General features: G+C 42.1%; 1 protein-coding gene across 2 annotated transcripts; it reads left to right on the top strand.

The window, feature by feature from the left end:
• Positions 1–8,321: 8,321 nt before the first annotated feature.
• On the top strand, positions 8,322–14,678 carry APOBEC4 (apolipoprotein B mRNA editing enzyme catalytic polypeptide like 4). Of its 2 annotated transcripts, XM_087726983.1 has the most exons (3): positions 8,322–8,512; positions 10,092–10,165; positions 13,203–14,678. In XM_087726983.1, the coding sequence occupies exon 3, from the start codon at positions 13,234–13,236 to the stop codon at positions 14,308–14,310; it is 1,077 nt and encodes a 358-aa protein (XP_087583109.1). In that variant the 5' UTR covers positions 8,322–8,512; positions 10,092–10,165; positions 13,203–13,233; the 3' UTR covers positions 14,311–14,678. The 2 variants fall into 2 exon arrangements, with proteins under 2 accessions (XP_087583109.1, XP_087583108.1); XM_087726982.1 differs by lacking the exon at positions 10,092–10,165.
• Positions 14,679–15,963: the final 1,285 nt, after the last annotated feature.

Here is a 15,963-nt window from a genome sequence, read left to right as displayed (position 1 = left end):
TCTTGTAACTTGACAGCTTTAAGACTTGCATGCTTCAATGCCAGAGTTTCTGAATAGCTACTTGGACCAACCTAAGTATTAATTCATAATTTCATATCTGGTCACATGGGCGGCAAGCCACTCCTATCCGGTCACATGGGTGGCAAGCCACTCCCATCCAGTCACATGGGCGGCAAGCAACTCCCATCCGGTCACATGGGCAGCAAGCCACTCCCATCCGGTCACATGGGTGGCAAGCCACTCCCACAAAGGAGGCCACACCCACAGAGTAGGTTCCAACAATTTTTGAAACCCACCACTGGTTATCTTGTACATACTCTATAGATGAAGGAAACCCAAAATCTTGAACTTGTAAATCGTCCATTGTTCCAGTTCCCCAGTTCATTTACTGGGAGTGGTTCCATGAGTGTGGACAGAGAGAAATGAAAAACCCAACAAACTATTCTGAATGCAGAGCAAAATATCTAATGCTGCTAAGACGAGGGAACGGCACCAGCCCAACTGATGATATACACTGGAGTTGTGACTTTGGGGAATAGTTTCAAATAAAGCAAAGCTTGGCCTGATAATAAAATCAACAGTTTGGCAACAGTTTTAGAGACGGAATTCTGCTTAGGGTTTTGTTCCACCAGCTGTTCCAAAACCATGTGTTGCTTGATTCTTCTCCAACTTGGTCTCTACTGAGAAATAAAAGTGCAAAAAAAATCTGCTTTGTACACGCACGTACATACCTTCTACTGACTTTGCAATTAAATACTTAAACATCGGAGTGTGGGATGAGAGGAATCTTCCATTCCAAGAGAGATTCTTCTCCTGAGAGTTCACATATTTCATCACTCAACTCATCTGTTGTTACTGGGATTAAATTTAAAGAATAGGAACAAGCTATTGTACAGTGCTCTATGTTGAATATTTGGGGGGGGATTGGGGGGGATTTATATCCACTGCTGAGCCATTCCAACTGTACGTTGAGCTCCAGGACCAAGAAAACAACTGCGGGAACTACCCATTTACCATTTGGTCCTAGTGATTCTGTTGAGAGCGTCAAACCGCTGTTTTGTTCTTACCCCCCAGTAGGAGAAATTGCAACTTCTATTTCAACAATTGTGCACAGCAGGGCAGTGTGAATAAAAGACATGTGGGATGGAAGAAGGAAGTAAGACTAGGGGAAGGGGGGAATGGAGTTTTTTTTTTTTGGGTGGGGGGAAACATTGCATTTGCAATGCTGCTGCAATGAAATTGGAAGGTTCTTCTAGTTTCCTTCAAAAAGGTCACGTCGGTTTTCTTCACAAGTCTCTCAACGTCTCAACCAACTTGGCTTTTATTCTGAATTTGTAGTCATTTTTCTTTTGTTTTTTTTTTAAGTCAAGACCAAAAGTTAACACAATCTGAAGTTTCACAAACGCTGGGAACTGGACCGTAAAATTTAAGGTTTTGACAGATGTGCCCTGTAAATGTTCGTGATGTCGAGCAATCTCAATAAATGGCTCAGATGCTTCTGTTGGTTCCACCACAAAACCGCGGACGACAAAATCGCGGTCGACGAAAGCGCGTATGTGACGTCATCACAGCGCGACGAAAAAGATCGAAAAATGTAAAAATAAAGCGAAAACCTTACCCTAACCCCCCCAAACCTAACCCTAAACCTAACCCTAAACCTAACCCTTAACCTAACGCTAAACGTAACGCTAACGCTCTAACCCTAACCCTAACCCTTAACCTAACCCTAACCCTAACCCTAACCCTTAACCTAACCCTTACCTTTATGTGAATCGGCTTGCTGTAATTTAATTTTTATTTCAATTTTTCGATCTTTTTCGTCGCGTTGTGATGACGTCACATACGCGATTTCGTCGACCGCGCTTTTGTGGAACGCGGTTTTGACGGGTCACAGCTTCTGTTAGGGCAACACAGGGCAAGGACAACTTTTACGGATTTGGGCCCGAAAGATCAAGAGAGGATAGGTGCAGGGGGGGGATCCCAGGCAGCAATGGATCGTGGTCTATGAGAGCTATATAACCTACATCTGGTTTCCAAAGAGAAACCTGGTTATTTCCGATGAAGATTAAATGAAATGTTGTTACAGAACTGTAGGACGTTATCTCCCAGCCCTCTCCCAGAAAAAAATGAAATATCCTAGGAAATATTGAAAAGGCAGAATATTTTCTCTCCTTGCCTTCCACAGTTGCCAGCTGACTGAAGGAGCAAATGACAACTGAGCCGAGGTGGCACAGTGGTTAGAGTGCAGTACGGCAGGCCACTTCAGCTGACTGCTAGCTGCAGTTCGGCGGTTCAAATCTCACCGGCTCAAGGTTGACTCAGCCTTCCATCCTTCTGAGGTGGGTGAAATGAGGACCCAGACTGTGGGGGCGATATGCTGACTCTGTAAACCGCTTAGAGAGGGCTGAAAGCCCTATGAACCGGTATATAAGTCTAACTGCTATTGCTATTGCTAACTGCACATACCTAGTCTCAACTCAGCTTCTTCTCCTGCCCCCTTTCTTGGGCTTATTTACATTTTATTTCTAATTTCTGATTGAATTTAAATGAGCCGGACAGAGACAATTCAAACGCCCATATGTGGCCTGGGGGGTCCTAAATTCCCTGTCTGCCTGAGGGAGAAGAGATCCTGGAAATGGTACCTCTTTGACTAGAAATACGTTTTCCAAAACTGTATTTTTAAACTGTGTGTAAAGAAAGCATGACCAAATGACCCTGGTGGATTCAGCATTTTAAACATGATTGCATGTCTGAATAGACATAGGGACAGATTAAGGCCCACAGCAGAATTAAAACTCTGGTGCCATGAAATGGAGATAAATATGATGTCTGCATGACATGTTCAAATCAAGTTTTAAACTCTAGCCGTTCACCAAGCCAAAGAAAACGTTTTTATTCAATGCTATTAAAGTTGAACATGGCAGAAAGGACAATGAGAAAACGAATTCAAAGGAAAGTTGTGTTGAAAGAAATGTCCCTTCTGGGTTCGGCTCCAAGTGGGGAAAAAGACACTGGAGACATGGAGGCTGCTTGGAAAGATGGTTTATTGGTGGACAGGATCACGTGGCTTGAGCCCTGAACAGAAAAGGTGATCACATGCTTCAATGTTGGTGGAGAAGAAGAGAAGGGCTGAGGGAGGGGCTTGCTAGGCTTTTTATAACCTGTTCAGTCCCACCTCTCTGTTTCCTGTTCCTGTGTAAGAAATGTATTCTGATTGGTTGTCAGACTCCCATGGGGCCATGCAGGGGGCTACTCTCTAGGCTGTGTTTTGAATGCAGGTATGAGTTCTCAGATGCCATGTGGAGAGTTGAGTAATATCCCTTCCCCCTACAGCTGCAGTGGGGAAGTCTTTATTATGTAAAGTGGGCTAGCCTGGCCTTCTCAATGGCCCATTGACAAAGTGGGGATGGGCAGGAAGCTACAGGCAGCTATTCTGTCTTTTAAAGCATGTTTCTTTCTTTTCACATCCAGAGAAATATTCTGCCTTTTCAATATTTCCTAGGATATTTCATTTTTCTGGGAGAGGCCTGGATGATACCTTCCCACAGTTGAATGTGGTAGTGAAAGAGTTATGGGCATGAGAGCTAGAGGGGAAAAAATGTCCCTTGATGGCACATGCTTATTATGCTTAATGGTTAATTTTTTTTTACCACAGGAGATCTGGATCTGAAATCATGATACTCTGGTTGAGACAAGCTATTAGACTCCCTTTTCATGTGATGCATAATATCCCCCTCTCCCCACTTTGTTCTTGTCCAGTACATGAAATATTCAAGATAATAACTCAACAGTTTAATGTCTGGTGGGAATGTCTGACATAGCTAATAATAACTAGGTTCACAGGAGATGAATTCCATTTATTTATTATGTTCTTAGAGGCATATTCACCATCCCATTAAATCAGAGCTACCTAGCTAATCTTTCTCCTTAATCCACATTCAATCCCTGGGACTCATCTGCTACAATCAAGAGTGCAATTTCCCACGTTAAAGCAGCAAACTGCAGCATTAGTCCTAAATTAAGTTTACATTGCTTTTAAAAAGCAAGGAAACATTTGAAAGCAAATAACGCCTATTCATTATTTCCAAAATCCTTCTGGCGACTGACAGATACCTCAGTATTCTGCCCATAGCGCTGAGAAAGCATTGGTTGAGCAAGAGATTAAACATTTAAGAGGCACTTCCTGGCTCTTTGCTTTTCTCAACTGTTGCCTTTCATAGCAATACAGCTGTGGCAGTGGTGGGATTCAGACGGTTCGCACCTATTCGGGAGAACCGGCTGTTAACTTTCTAAGCACTTCGGAGAACCGGTTGTTGGAAGAAATCTCATTTTGTTTTTTTCCACTTTACAGGGCTAATCCTGGAAGGAAGGAAGGAAGGAAGGAAGGAAGGAAGGAAGGAGGGAGGGAGGGAGGGAGGGAGGGAGGGAGGAAGGAAGGAAGGAAGGAAGGAAGGAAGGAAGGAAGGAAGGAAGGAAGGAAGGAAGGAAGGAAGGAAGGAAGGAAGGAAGGAAACATTCTGGCGTTGTTTCTAGCCTAATCTTTATTGCCCTGCTTACAGAAACTGCCTCTCTGGTTAACCCTTATTACATTGTCACAGCTAAGGCAAAGCGCCCATCGAAGTGAGTGATGCTGAGTTGGCCACACCCACCCGGTCACATGACTACCAAGCCACGCCTACTCAACCAAACCTGGATTTAAAACCATCTTTCCAAGCAGCCTCCATGTCTTCTCCAGTGTCTTTTTCCCCACTTGGAGCCGAACCCAGAAGGACATTTCTTTCATCAGTACAATTATTACACTGGGCTTGGAAGTAAAACAATATCAAACCACGTAGCAAATTACTTATCATTCCAACAAGATCACATTATTCCTTTTTTTTTTTAAACGCCCCCTTGTATATTTTCATATAGAAGCCCAATAAAATACCCTGTAGCTCATTTCAGACAAATTTAGAAAGCTATTGAGCACAACACTACTTTTTTTATATATAAGATAAAACTAGAAAATGCAAAATGCATCGCTTAATTAGCAGTGCAATTGGAGACCATCGAGACGAGCAATTCGGGGCACAATAAAATATATGAATTGTGTCTAAAATGAAGCTTGTCAGTTGGTCAGCTTTCTTCCCAAAAATGGCATGATGAAAATAGCCAAGGAAAATGCTGGCACGTCAAAGGTTTCTTAATTTTTTTTCTACCACAGTATCAATGTCAAAAGCGTGAGCATCTACTGCAGTTCCTCGCTGATGTGTTTCAACAGGCTAAATATAGAGCAACTGAGGGTATGTCCAATATTTAATTTCAAAATGTAGAAAAATATCTAAGACACTATATCTGCACACCGGTGACAGAAAATAAAAATCCCTCACTGACCCATAAAAAGATGCTTGATTAAAAAGTAATGATGGCTTGATCCTGATAGAAACGGATCCACATGCAGCCTGCAGATTTCCCAACCCTTCATCAAGAGATCAGTGTGGTGGATTATGCAAAATATCTTTAAAAGAAGGATAAAGTTTACTCCTCAGTTATTCTTACTAGGTATATGTACTGACTTTACAGCGGTAGAGACTAATTTGGTTCTACACCTATTAACGGCAGCAAGACTGTTGATGGCGCAATACTGGAAGAAGGAAGACTTGCCTACAACTCAAGAATGGACATTGAAAGTTACAAACTTAGCCGAGATGGCTAAAATATCGGCATATCCTAAAGACCATTCAAAGGGGAGGGGAAATAGGATAGAGGGGAAGGATGGAGGGAAGATGGAAAGTTGGAGGGGGGCGAAAGAAAGGGTGTATGGAGGGTCAAAGAGGTACATTGGGTCTTTATTTGGGGGGGGGGGGGTTGTTGACAAGAGGAATGGCTGTGTTTATTGTTTAATGTTATATGACCCCGGTTATGCACAGTATATATGTGACTGTATGAAAATGAAAATGGAAAATAAAAAACACATTTACACGGAAAAAAAAATAGAGAGAGAGATCAGTGTTCATACTGTCTTAATTCCCTGACATGCTGAATTTAAAATTTCAGGCTGCATGTTCAAACTTTTGTGTTCAGTTTCCCCCTGTATCTGTAGGGATGATAGTGATGATTGTCTTACAGTTATTATTATTGTTGTTGTTATTGTTGTTGTGAGCCACCCAAAATTGCTTAAGATGGATGGCCACCAGCGATGAGATTCAAATAATTTAACAACTGGTTCTCTGCCCTAATGACCATTTGGGTAGGTGGGGCTCGGTGGCCATGTGACTGGGTGGGTGTGGCCAACTCAACGTCACCCACGTTGATGGGCGCTTCGCCTTAGCTGTTACAATGTGATAAGGGTTAACCGGAGAGACAGTTTCTGTAAGCAGGTCAAAGGGTCCTCCACATCCTCCAGAGCCGACTCATAGGGCCCCGCGCTGTCGGAGTCTGGTGGCAGCTCCAACGGCTTCTGCTGGGCCACAACATATAGGTGGCTAATTAATTAGTAATCAGACTCAGTCCAATCAGAGAACGGATAGTGGTTAACCATAAGTAACCACTTATGGTTACCCCATAAGTGGATGCTATCTCCATCTCTATTGAGAAGCAATATAATTTTACTGACGTCACCATTAAATGCTCAAGTCTTTCAGGTTGCTTGTAGCATCTGCATAACTCCTGACTGTCATCAATAAGTGGGTGTTTCTATCTTCTTCATCTAGCCCTAACCCTCCGAGACTTTCTGAGGCTGTTGCAGCTGCAATGAAAGTTGAGATTTCCTGGCTTTAATTGGGGAGGAGGGTGCCATTAGGGTCTTAATGATTATCATTCGAAGGGCTGTTGGTCTGTAAAAGTGGGGCCTCTTATAACATTCCCCACGAGGGTAGAACTTTGAACAGATGTCTAGAGCAGTGTTTCTCAACCTTAGCAACTTGAAGATGTCTGGACTTCAACTCCCAGAATTCCCCAGCCAGCATTCGCTGGCTGGGGAATTCTAGGAGTTGAAGTCCAGACATCTTCAAGTTGCCAAGGTTGAGAAACACTGCTCTAGAGCATCACTGGGCAAAACAGACAGGGGGTCCACAATATATTGCAAGACTGGCTTATCACATTTCAAAATAAGTAAAAAAAAACCCACATATTGCCACTGTGTGCTGCCTTTTCACATGATCCTTTAATGAGTAGCAAAGAGGACACTTACCCAGTGGGAAGCTCTTTCCATCATGTGCCTCCTGGTAATCTGCTGCCTCGTGACAGTTTGGGGAGAGGTAATGTGTGAATAAGAGTGCTCCGGGGACTTTGGGGGTCAAGACCTCATTCTGTTGCTGGGTGATAGTTTGAATGAGGCTACACCACAAATGAGTGGTGCAGAGGTGGGTTCCTACCAGTTCGCACCTATTCGGTAGAACCGGTTCGTCAAATCTACCGGACCGCTTAGAAGAGGTTCCACCAGTGGACCCGGAAAGCAGGCCACACCTACAGAAGAGGTTCCCAAATTTTATGAAACCCACCACTGGTCCTTGGATGTGATTATTCTACACTATCATGCTCCTATTTATAAAACTCAGTGCCTCTGTGGAAGGTAAGGATGACTACTGCGTTTGTGGTGCAATCAGAACATTGCATGTGTTGAAGTTGTTTTAACGCAAACCAAAGATGCCCTTTAAAAAACAAGTTTACATCCTATTCTTATGCATGTCAGGGCTGTGTGAGAGGTGATTTAAGGTGGTTCTGGCAAGTGTCGTCGGCATCTTCGTATCCGGTCACATGGGCGGCAAGCCACTCCCATCTGGTCACATGGACGGCAAGCCACTCCCACAAAGGAGGCCACACCCACAGAGTAGGTTCGAACACTGATCTGCATTATTATTACGGCTTAATGATCATGCTTGGGAAACCCAGGGTGTTATCATAAAATCTAGTCAGGTCATGTGATGATCGGATTAATGACTGCTATGATTTAAGACTTGAATTCTGGGCTGAATTGTGTATTGATTATGTGCCATCAAATTGATGTTGACTAATAGTGATGACATAAGGCTTCCTTCAGGGCAGTTAGGATCATCCTTTCTGCAAAGAGGCATTAATCACAGCTTGAACCCAACCAATTCTCAGGAGGTCTTAACCAGCCAAGTGGGCCATTGATCCAGAACGCAGGTGGCTGAGTTCACAGCCTCAAGGACCACTTTCTCAGGAGCAACTCGCTCAAACAGCTTCCCAGATAACAAGGTTTCAGGTGTGTACATTTGGCAATAGTGATCAAGTTTCTAACAGCCACAGGAACTAAACTAACAAGTCTTTCGAGAACAGGCCTCCTGTTTCTATCTAGGTAACCTAGCACTTGAAATTGTCAATACAACACCTTCATTGACTGCACACGGAAGTTGTCAAGCTACAAGAAAAAAATTATTGGAAACAAGTTAAAAGTCTTCTAAAATAAGTCGTTGGAAGTGAATTTTCTCTCTTTCTCAGGACACTGAAAATAGGATTCAGTAATTCAAGTAAGACAATTACTTTTACTGGCCTCTAAGAAGTTTTGACGGTAAGTAAAGCTCGATATTACATATATAATTGCCTGTGCTTAGTTTCTGAACAACCAAGCATATCTTATTTCTCGGAAGTAAGCTTTGATTTTATTATACACATTTTGTCATTCTGTGTTCTTTAAGAATACAAGTGAGTTCAGGGTTAAACATCTTTTAAATAGTTACAATAATGTAAGGAGGGGGGAGAAGGTTCATAGGTAACGTCCCATTTAATTGGATTCAGAAGTGGAAGAAGGGGGTACTAAAAATTTTTTGCCAGCCTTTTATCTGCTCAATTTAACTGTCCATGAAGGAAAAGTTAAGAGTTAGAGTTTAGAGTTTTATTGATTTGTATGCCGCCCACTCCCGAAGGACTCCGGGCGGCTTACAATAAAACAAGGGAGGGGGATAATACACAAACAACATATTAAAATATACAACAGTCACAATTTCCGAGGGGCTGGATGTTTCACAAGCCCCCCGGCCTGCTGGAGCAGCCAGGACTTAACGGCTTTGCGGAAGGCCGGGAGGGTAGTAAGGGTCCGGATCTCCACGGGGAGATCGTTCCAGAGGGCTGGAGCTGCAACAGAGAAGGCCCTCCCCCAGGGAGTCGCCAGCCGACATTGACTGGCAGATGGAATCCGGAGGAGACCTAACCTGTGTGATCTAATCGGTCTATGGGAGGTGATCGGCAGGAGGCGGTCTCTCAGGTACCCAGATCCGATGCCATGAAGGGCTTTATAGGTAACGACCAGCACCTTGAAGCAGATCCGGAGACTAATGGGTAACCAGTGCAGCTCACGGAGGATAGGTGTGACGTGGGTGTACCTGGGTGCACCCACGATCGCTCACGCGGCTGCGTTCTGGACTAACTGAAGTCTTCGAACACTCTTCAAGGGCAGCCCCATGTAGAGCGCGTTACAGTAATTTGTAAGTTTCTAATATTTTCCCACAAAATGAAAAATATACGAATGCAACTTATCAAGATGTTGATGTTACAGTGAAGTGACGGGATATATTACATAGTGAGTTACTAAAGAAGTCCAGGTGGGGAAGACCATCAGCACCATCTAATAAATATACCATATATCTGAGAGAATAAGGAAGCCCCAGGATCTTTTGATTGGGCCAGAACTATTGCTGAGACAATAGCATAACGAATTCCAGAAGCAGCAGGGCATTTAAAAGAACAGCATGCTATCCCAAAGCCTTAATGGGTTGAAAACAAAACAAAATGTAAAATTTTGAGCTTTGAAAGTAGAGTCCCTTTCTTTCTCATTCTTCAGAGAATGCCTAAATGGCAAAATGTCTCAAAAAGCTTATAAAACGTCTTTTTCATGAAGATTGTATTTCTTAATTGGTACCAAAAATTCTTGTTTCTTTTCAGCAAATTTATTTAGGGTGAAAGTGCTTCTGTAATTACTCTAGTAAAAAGGAGAAGGGAGGTGATCTAGATGAAGAAACCACCATCCACTACACCACAACCCACCCACCCGAAATTTATGCAGTTTCAATGAATGCATCTTGCAGAAAATATAGGTCTAGCAGTGATAGGAAAAAGCCAACCGAAATTTTGATGTTGGATTTCTCTTTTAGCCTAGATGTCTCAATTCTGGATCCAGGAGACTTGGATTCTTCAACAGCCTTGATTCTGGGGATGTAGAGGAAAGGTAGAAATAATTATAAGAGAAAAATTGCACCTAGAACTATGATCACTATTTCTGGAGTGATAGAATGTATGTGAAGTTGGGCACCGGGGGCAAGCTTTGGATCTTGCTTATGTGATGGCCACACTGGTGCCTAGTAGGATCCATTCTTGAACTCCTGGACATTGTTGCTGGTTTTGGAGTTCCCTCAGCTTCTAGTGCAAATAGTTAGCTGTTGTAGCCCAGCAGGAGCCGTTGGAGCTGCCACCAGACTCCGAAGCGAGGGGTCCTATGAGTCGGCTCTGGAGGATGTGGAGGACCCTGGACAGGGTTCTGACTCCGAGCAGGGCGCAGAGAGGCTGGTTGGCCACCAGGAGGCGCCTGAGCCTTGGACAAGTGGGGAGGAGACAAGGGAGAGTGAGCCGGAGGCCAGTAGTGAGTTGTTCCTGGATGCACGCCATCGAAGAGCTACTAGGCGTCAGGAACAATTACGCAATTACAGGAGGTGATTGCACTCAGCTGGTGGTCATTAGGCTCCTCTCCAGACTATAAAAAGCTACTGGTGCACACGCCCCTCTTTGCAGAAGTCAACGCAGGATTGAATGTTGGAGGACATTACTGTGAGCTTGGCAGGCTGGATTGCTGCCAAGCCTTATCTGTGTTTATTGCTACCCAAGCTTGTCTGTGCCGGTTTCCTGCCAAGGACCTGTCTGTCTGTCAATTAAATGCCGTAATTTATCTCTGGCTCGGAGTGTGCTTTGGTGTGGGACGAGGGGAGTCAGAACATTTAGCAACATCTCTTATGTATCAAGGAACAGGAATATATATGATCAAAGGCATTAAAGAGCCCCCACTTTAATATACTCATCAATAAGTGGGGACAAAGCATATACATATACGTATTCTGTTTCTAGGATTCTTTTTCCTAGCAGTAAACCTGACAACAAGACTAGGAATCTAGCTTTGTTTGAGAGTCACCATTATGGCTTGATACCTGCTATTCAACATCTGCACAAAAATGCTAGAAAAGATAATTCATCCGACTGGTTTCTGATACAATCAGTTTGCTGATGATACACTGTTTTATATATGCTTTGTGGGTTGAGGTGGAGATGGAAATCTTAACCTATTATCTGGAGACACGTTAGTGCTATGCTGATAACAAAGTGTTACAACCATACGGTATGTCAGCCTTAGTAAATTGACCAGACTGGAAATCTGAATAGATAACCTAATTCTATACATTAACAAAATTTTATAAATCCAAAAATACAATTCTCTCGCCATCTCCTTTACAGTTCAAGAAACTACCATAGGTGTCTCTTTTGAGCTCTTGCCCCATCCACTATCTAGCTGTGGGATATGTTCTCTCTATCTCATTGTTCCCTAGCTCTTTGCCCTATCTCCCAGGATCTTTCCTACATACCATTATAGCAGAGGTGGGTTCCTACCAGTTCACACCTATTCGGTAGAACCAGTTCGTCAAATCTACCAAACCGTGGCTTACTTCCCATGTGACCGGATATGAAATTATGAATTAGTACTTAGATCGGTCCAAGTAGCTATTCAGAAGTTAGTGGTTAGAAGCAATCATAAAGCAAGATATGGAATTAAAACCAGAAATATTTTGTTGGCTATTTGAATGGGAGTATAATATATATTTAATATTACACATATTAGCAGCTCCTGGAATTGTGTTTGTACAACAGTGGAAAAACAGAGATATGTAAATGAATAAATATTACAATGTGCAGGAATAAATAAATTGATAATTAAAATCAAGAAGGCTTTGATTACTTTTTCACGTGGGATTGGTTTTAGCAATTGCCAATTAATGGAAACAGAAATTAGCAATCCAAAAGTATGAAAGAAAACACCAATTATGTAAGGAAAGGTCCCTAAAATGTATAAGGAAATATTACTAGATCATTATTAATGCATAGATAACTGTGGGACATTACACACCCACCAGTGGTGGGTTTCAAAAAAAATTTGGAACCTCTTCTGTAGGTGTGGCCTGCTTTCCGGGTCCACTGGTGGAACCTCTTCTAACCGGTTCGGTAGATTTGACGAACCGGTTCTACCGAATAGATGCGAACTGGTAGGAACCCACCTCTGATCTGCAAGCAAAAAACCAAGCTCAGAGGGCAACAAGGATTCCACAATAAACAAACCATCCTGTGCTTTCCAGTTTGCGTGTATACCCAAAGGTGTAACACAAGGAGGGAGCAGAAATATCCACACACTTTACACAGAATATAAATGCCTCTTAAAGGCCACAGCTGGTGAAATGATTGGGGGGGGAAATCCTTCCTTTTCTTCTATTGACATAACAGTTTCACATTCAAACCCAAATCTAACCATTTTAAAGAATAACATTATAGCCAGGATAGGCTGATAAAATTCAAGGTGATTTTTTTTTGGAGTTTTATTGGGATTGATATATTTGGACAGGTGTGCTATGCTGTATAAGTACACAGCTGATTTAAAGACTTTCAAGTGGCTGCTATGTTTTTGCCACCTGGTCCAAACCAATGTTTTGTACACAAATGTGAAACGCCTTGCAGCTCCGGGATACATGTTAAAATACAAAACATAGTCATTTATATTTCTTAAGTTCCATAGAAATGGTCAATTGCATAGCGAGTCTAGGGTTCTCTAACAAACCCTTCATTAATAGCAATAGCAGTTAGACTTATATACCGCTTCATAGGGCTTTCAGCCCTCTCTAAGCTGTTTACAGAGTCAGCATATCGCCTCCACAGTCTGGGTCCTCATTTCACCCACCTCGGAAGGATGGAAGGCTGAGTCAACCTTGAGCCGGTGAGATTAGAACCGCCGAACTGCAGATAGCAGTCAGCTGAAGTGGCCTGCAGTACTGCACCCTAACCACTGCGCCACCTCGGCTCTTAATATAAAAACAGAAACTGTTCTTAGCTCCTTCTCATATAGAGTTCAATATACGTTTGGTTTGAATTTGCAATGTAGACGTGATTTTAATTTCAAAACTTCTAAATAAACAGGGGAATAACTGCTAAGAAATTTCTTCTCTGTGTTTCAGGACTCTTCAGCTTTCAAGGTTCTCACCCGTAATGGACCTAGAAACGATACCATTTTGCCAAGAATACCTAGCACAAAGAGGTACAATAGTGAAACCGTATTACTGGCTAACAATGAGCCAAAACTGTGCCAAATGTCCTTATCACATACAAACAGGAGAAGAAGCACGAGTTCCCTATCCAGAATTTCAAAAGGCTTTCGGATTCCCATACGGGCCAACGGGTTGCCAAAATAAACACCTTCTCTTTTATGAGGTGAGACACGTATCAGGTAAATTAATTCAAAAGGGCCAAGTTACAAACTGTGAAGAACACAACATCCATCCAGAATCCATGCTGTTTGAAACGGATGGCTATCTAGACTCAGTGGCGCACAATTGGGGGAACGTTGCGTATGTGACTCTTTATTCCAATTATTCCCCTTGTAATGAGGCCGAGCATGGCTGCGTAAGCAAAATTTATAGTTTCTTAATGAAGCATCAAGACATCACGCTCTGCATTTATTTCTCACAGCTGTATCACACAGAGGAGGATTTCCCAGTGTCCGCCTGGAATTGTGAAGCCTTGCAGAGCCTTGCTAGCATGTGGCCCCGGGTGACACTGAATCCCCTTTGTGGCGGGCTTTGGCATTCCCTCCTCTCCAATTTTGTGAGTTCAATGCCACAAGCAAGATTCTACCACCCAATTTTGCCTGTAAGAGCCCTGGCTGATAAAGAAAACGCAAGACAAATTCGTAGTATAACGGGAATGAAATTGCCTTTTGTTAGCACCTTGTCTCAGCCAATTTACGGAAGTTCGAGTGATGCGCCAAGTTTGCAAAACTATTACTTATCCGCTCCAAACTACCCAGCAGAAGTGACAAGTAGCAGATGGCCTCCAATGGGAATGCCACCGTTTCATTTCACACCTCCTGTTAATGCTTTGCCACCTTTATACACAAAACCAAGAAACATTGTCAGACACGTAAACGTGCTAAATGAGCCATTAAGCAAATTAATACCAAAGGAAAGATCTCTTCACAGGGGAGAAAACATTCCTGAACAATTTTCAAACATTTTTGCAGAGCTTGACGGTTATAGGAAGAAAAAGGATTACAGAAAAAGGTTATAGGAAGAAAAAGGAGCCGAGGTGGCGCAGTGGTTAGAGTGCAGCACTGCAGGCTACTTCAGCTGACTGCAGTTCTGCAGTTCAGCGGTTCAAATCTCACCGGCTCAGGGTTGACTCAGCCTTCCATCCTTCCGAGGTGGGTAAAATGAGGACCCGGATTGTTGATGGGGGCGATATGCTGACTCTGTAAACCGCTTAGAGAGGGCTGAAAGCCCTATGAAGCGCTATATAAGTCTAACTATTGCTATTGCTACATTCACCTCATATAAACTTGGAATGCAGGGCTGGGAAATTCATAGGAAGGAATAGATACAGCAGTATGTTAAGCATATGGAGAAGAACATGAACATTTTCCCTCCATATGTAACTTGTATATTGGAAAAAGGCATGGAGTATCAACTACCAGCAGCTTAAGAGAAGGTGACAAAGCAATCTTTTGGTTTTTTCCATCGGATTCATTTCAGTAACAACAGCAAAGCAATATGAAGGTTGTTTCTCAAACGGATAAGAATTTTTAAATGACTATTTAGCTAAAATCAGAGTATAGATCCCCTTCCCTCTCAAAAAAATTCTGAGAAATCAACCTTACCATATCGTAACAAAGCTATGAAAAGTTCCTTTTGTACAAATATTTATTTTTATTCTAAAGAGAAGAGTTCATGTGTTGCAATCTTGTAACATTCTTACTTTCAATTAAGTTTGCCTATGAGAATTCTGCTTGGAAAAAAAAGTTTCACTTTTGGTCCCGGCAACTATCACCGCTTCCTTTCTGTTTTCAGTGTCAATAGAAAATTTCTTTCAGGCCAGATACCATTTGATGTTATATTAATGGGTGCATTAAAATAAAATGGGCAGAATTAGGACAAAAACATAAATGAGGTAAGGGCAACTCTCAAAAAAAAGGGGGGGGGATAAGACAGGAAAAAAATAATACGGCTCGAGTGTTTTTTTAATACGTGTTGTAAATTTGCCATCTTTGTAGCACTGCTGTAAATGATTATGAACTGAGTAATATATTTTTCTATTGCTTTCTGTTTTCTGTTTGCAATAAAGAAACAATTCAAAACTAAACATCTTTGTGGGGGGAAAAAACATTGTGCATGGCATATTCCTACATAAACTCACACAATTATTTTTCAAAATGCGTTTTTGGGTGATCAAGAATGCGCCAGTAAAATGGCTTTCTAGCTTCTGCTAATCAGTGTTAACTTATAAAATGGCTTGTGAAAGTTCCTGTAAAACTGAAATCCATAGAAACATTCTAGGTCAGAAATAAAGAAAATGAGGGGAAGTTCCTGCTTGAAACAAATTTTGGCAACAGAAGAGATGTCTGCTCTGCAAGAAGCAGAAAAGCCCATCACGTTCCATGAGACTGATCCACAAACCATATGAATTAAAGCATAATGATAGCTTAACCTCTTTTCCCTTAAAAGTATTTTTATAAGTTATTCTTTGCTCTGGTAGACTGTTCCATCATTGTGCTGTGAACTAATCTTGATCATAATGAAAGACAACTGAGAAATGGATTAAATAAAATTTCAGGGAAGCTAGCAATCATGCTTGTCTTAAATTAGTGTCTTTTCATAAATGCACTGGACTTTAGAAAATAGGCCAATTTATGTTTGGTTAAGTTTAATCCAATACATAAAAACCTCT

This window comes from Thamnophis sirtalis, unplaced genomic scaffold (assembly GCF_051295495.1).
Source record: "Thamnophis sirtalis isolate CommonGarterSnake01/CBP01778 unplaced genomic scaffold, rThaSir2_p1.2 scaffold_12, whole genome shotgun sequence".
NCBI classification, from domain to species: Eukaryota; Metazoa; Chordata; class Lepidosauria; order Squamata; family Natricidae; genus Thamnophis; species Thamnophis sirtalis.
This window is presented reverse-complemented; position numbering and strand designations above follow the sequence as displayed.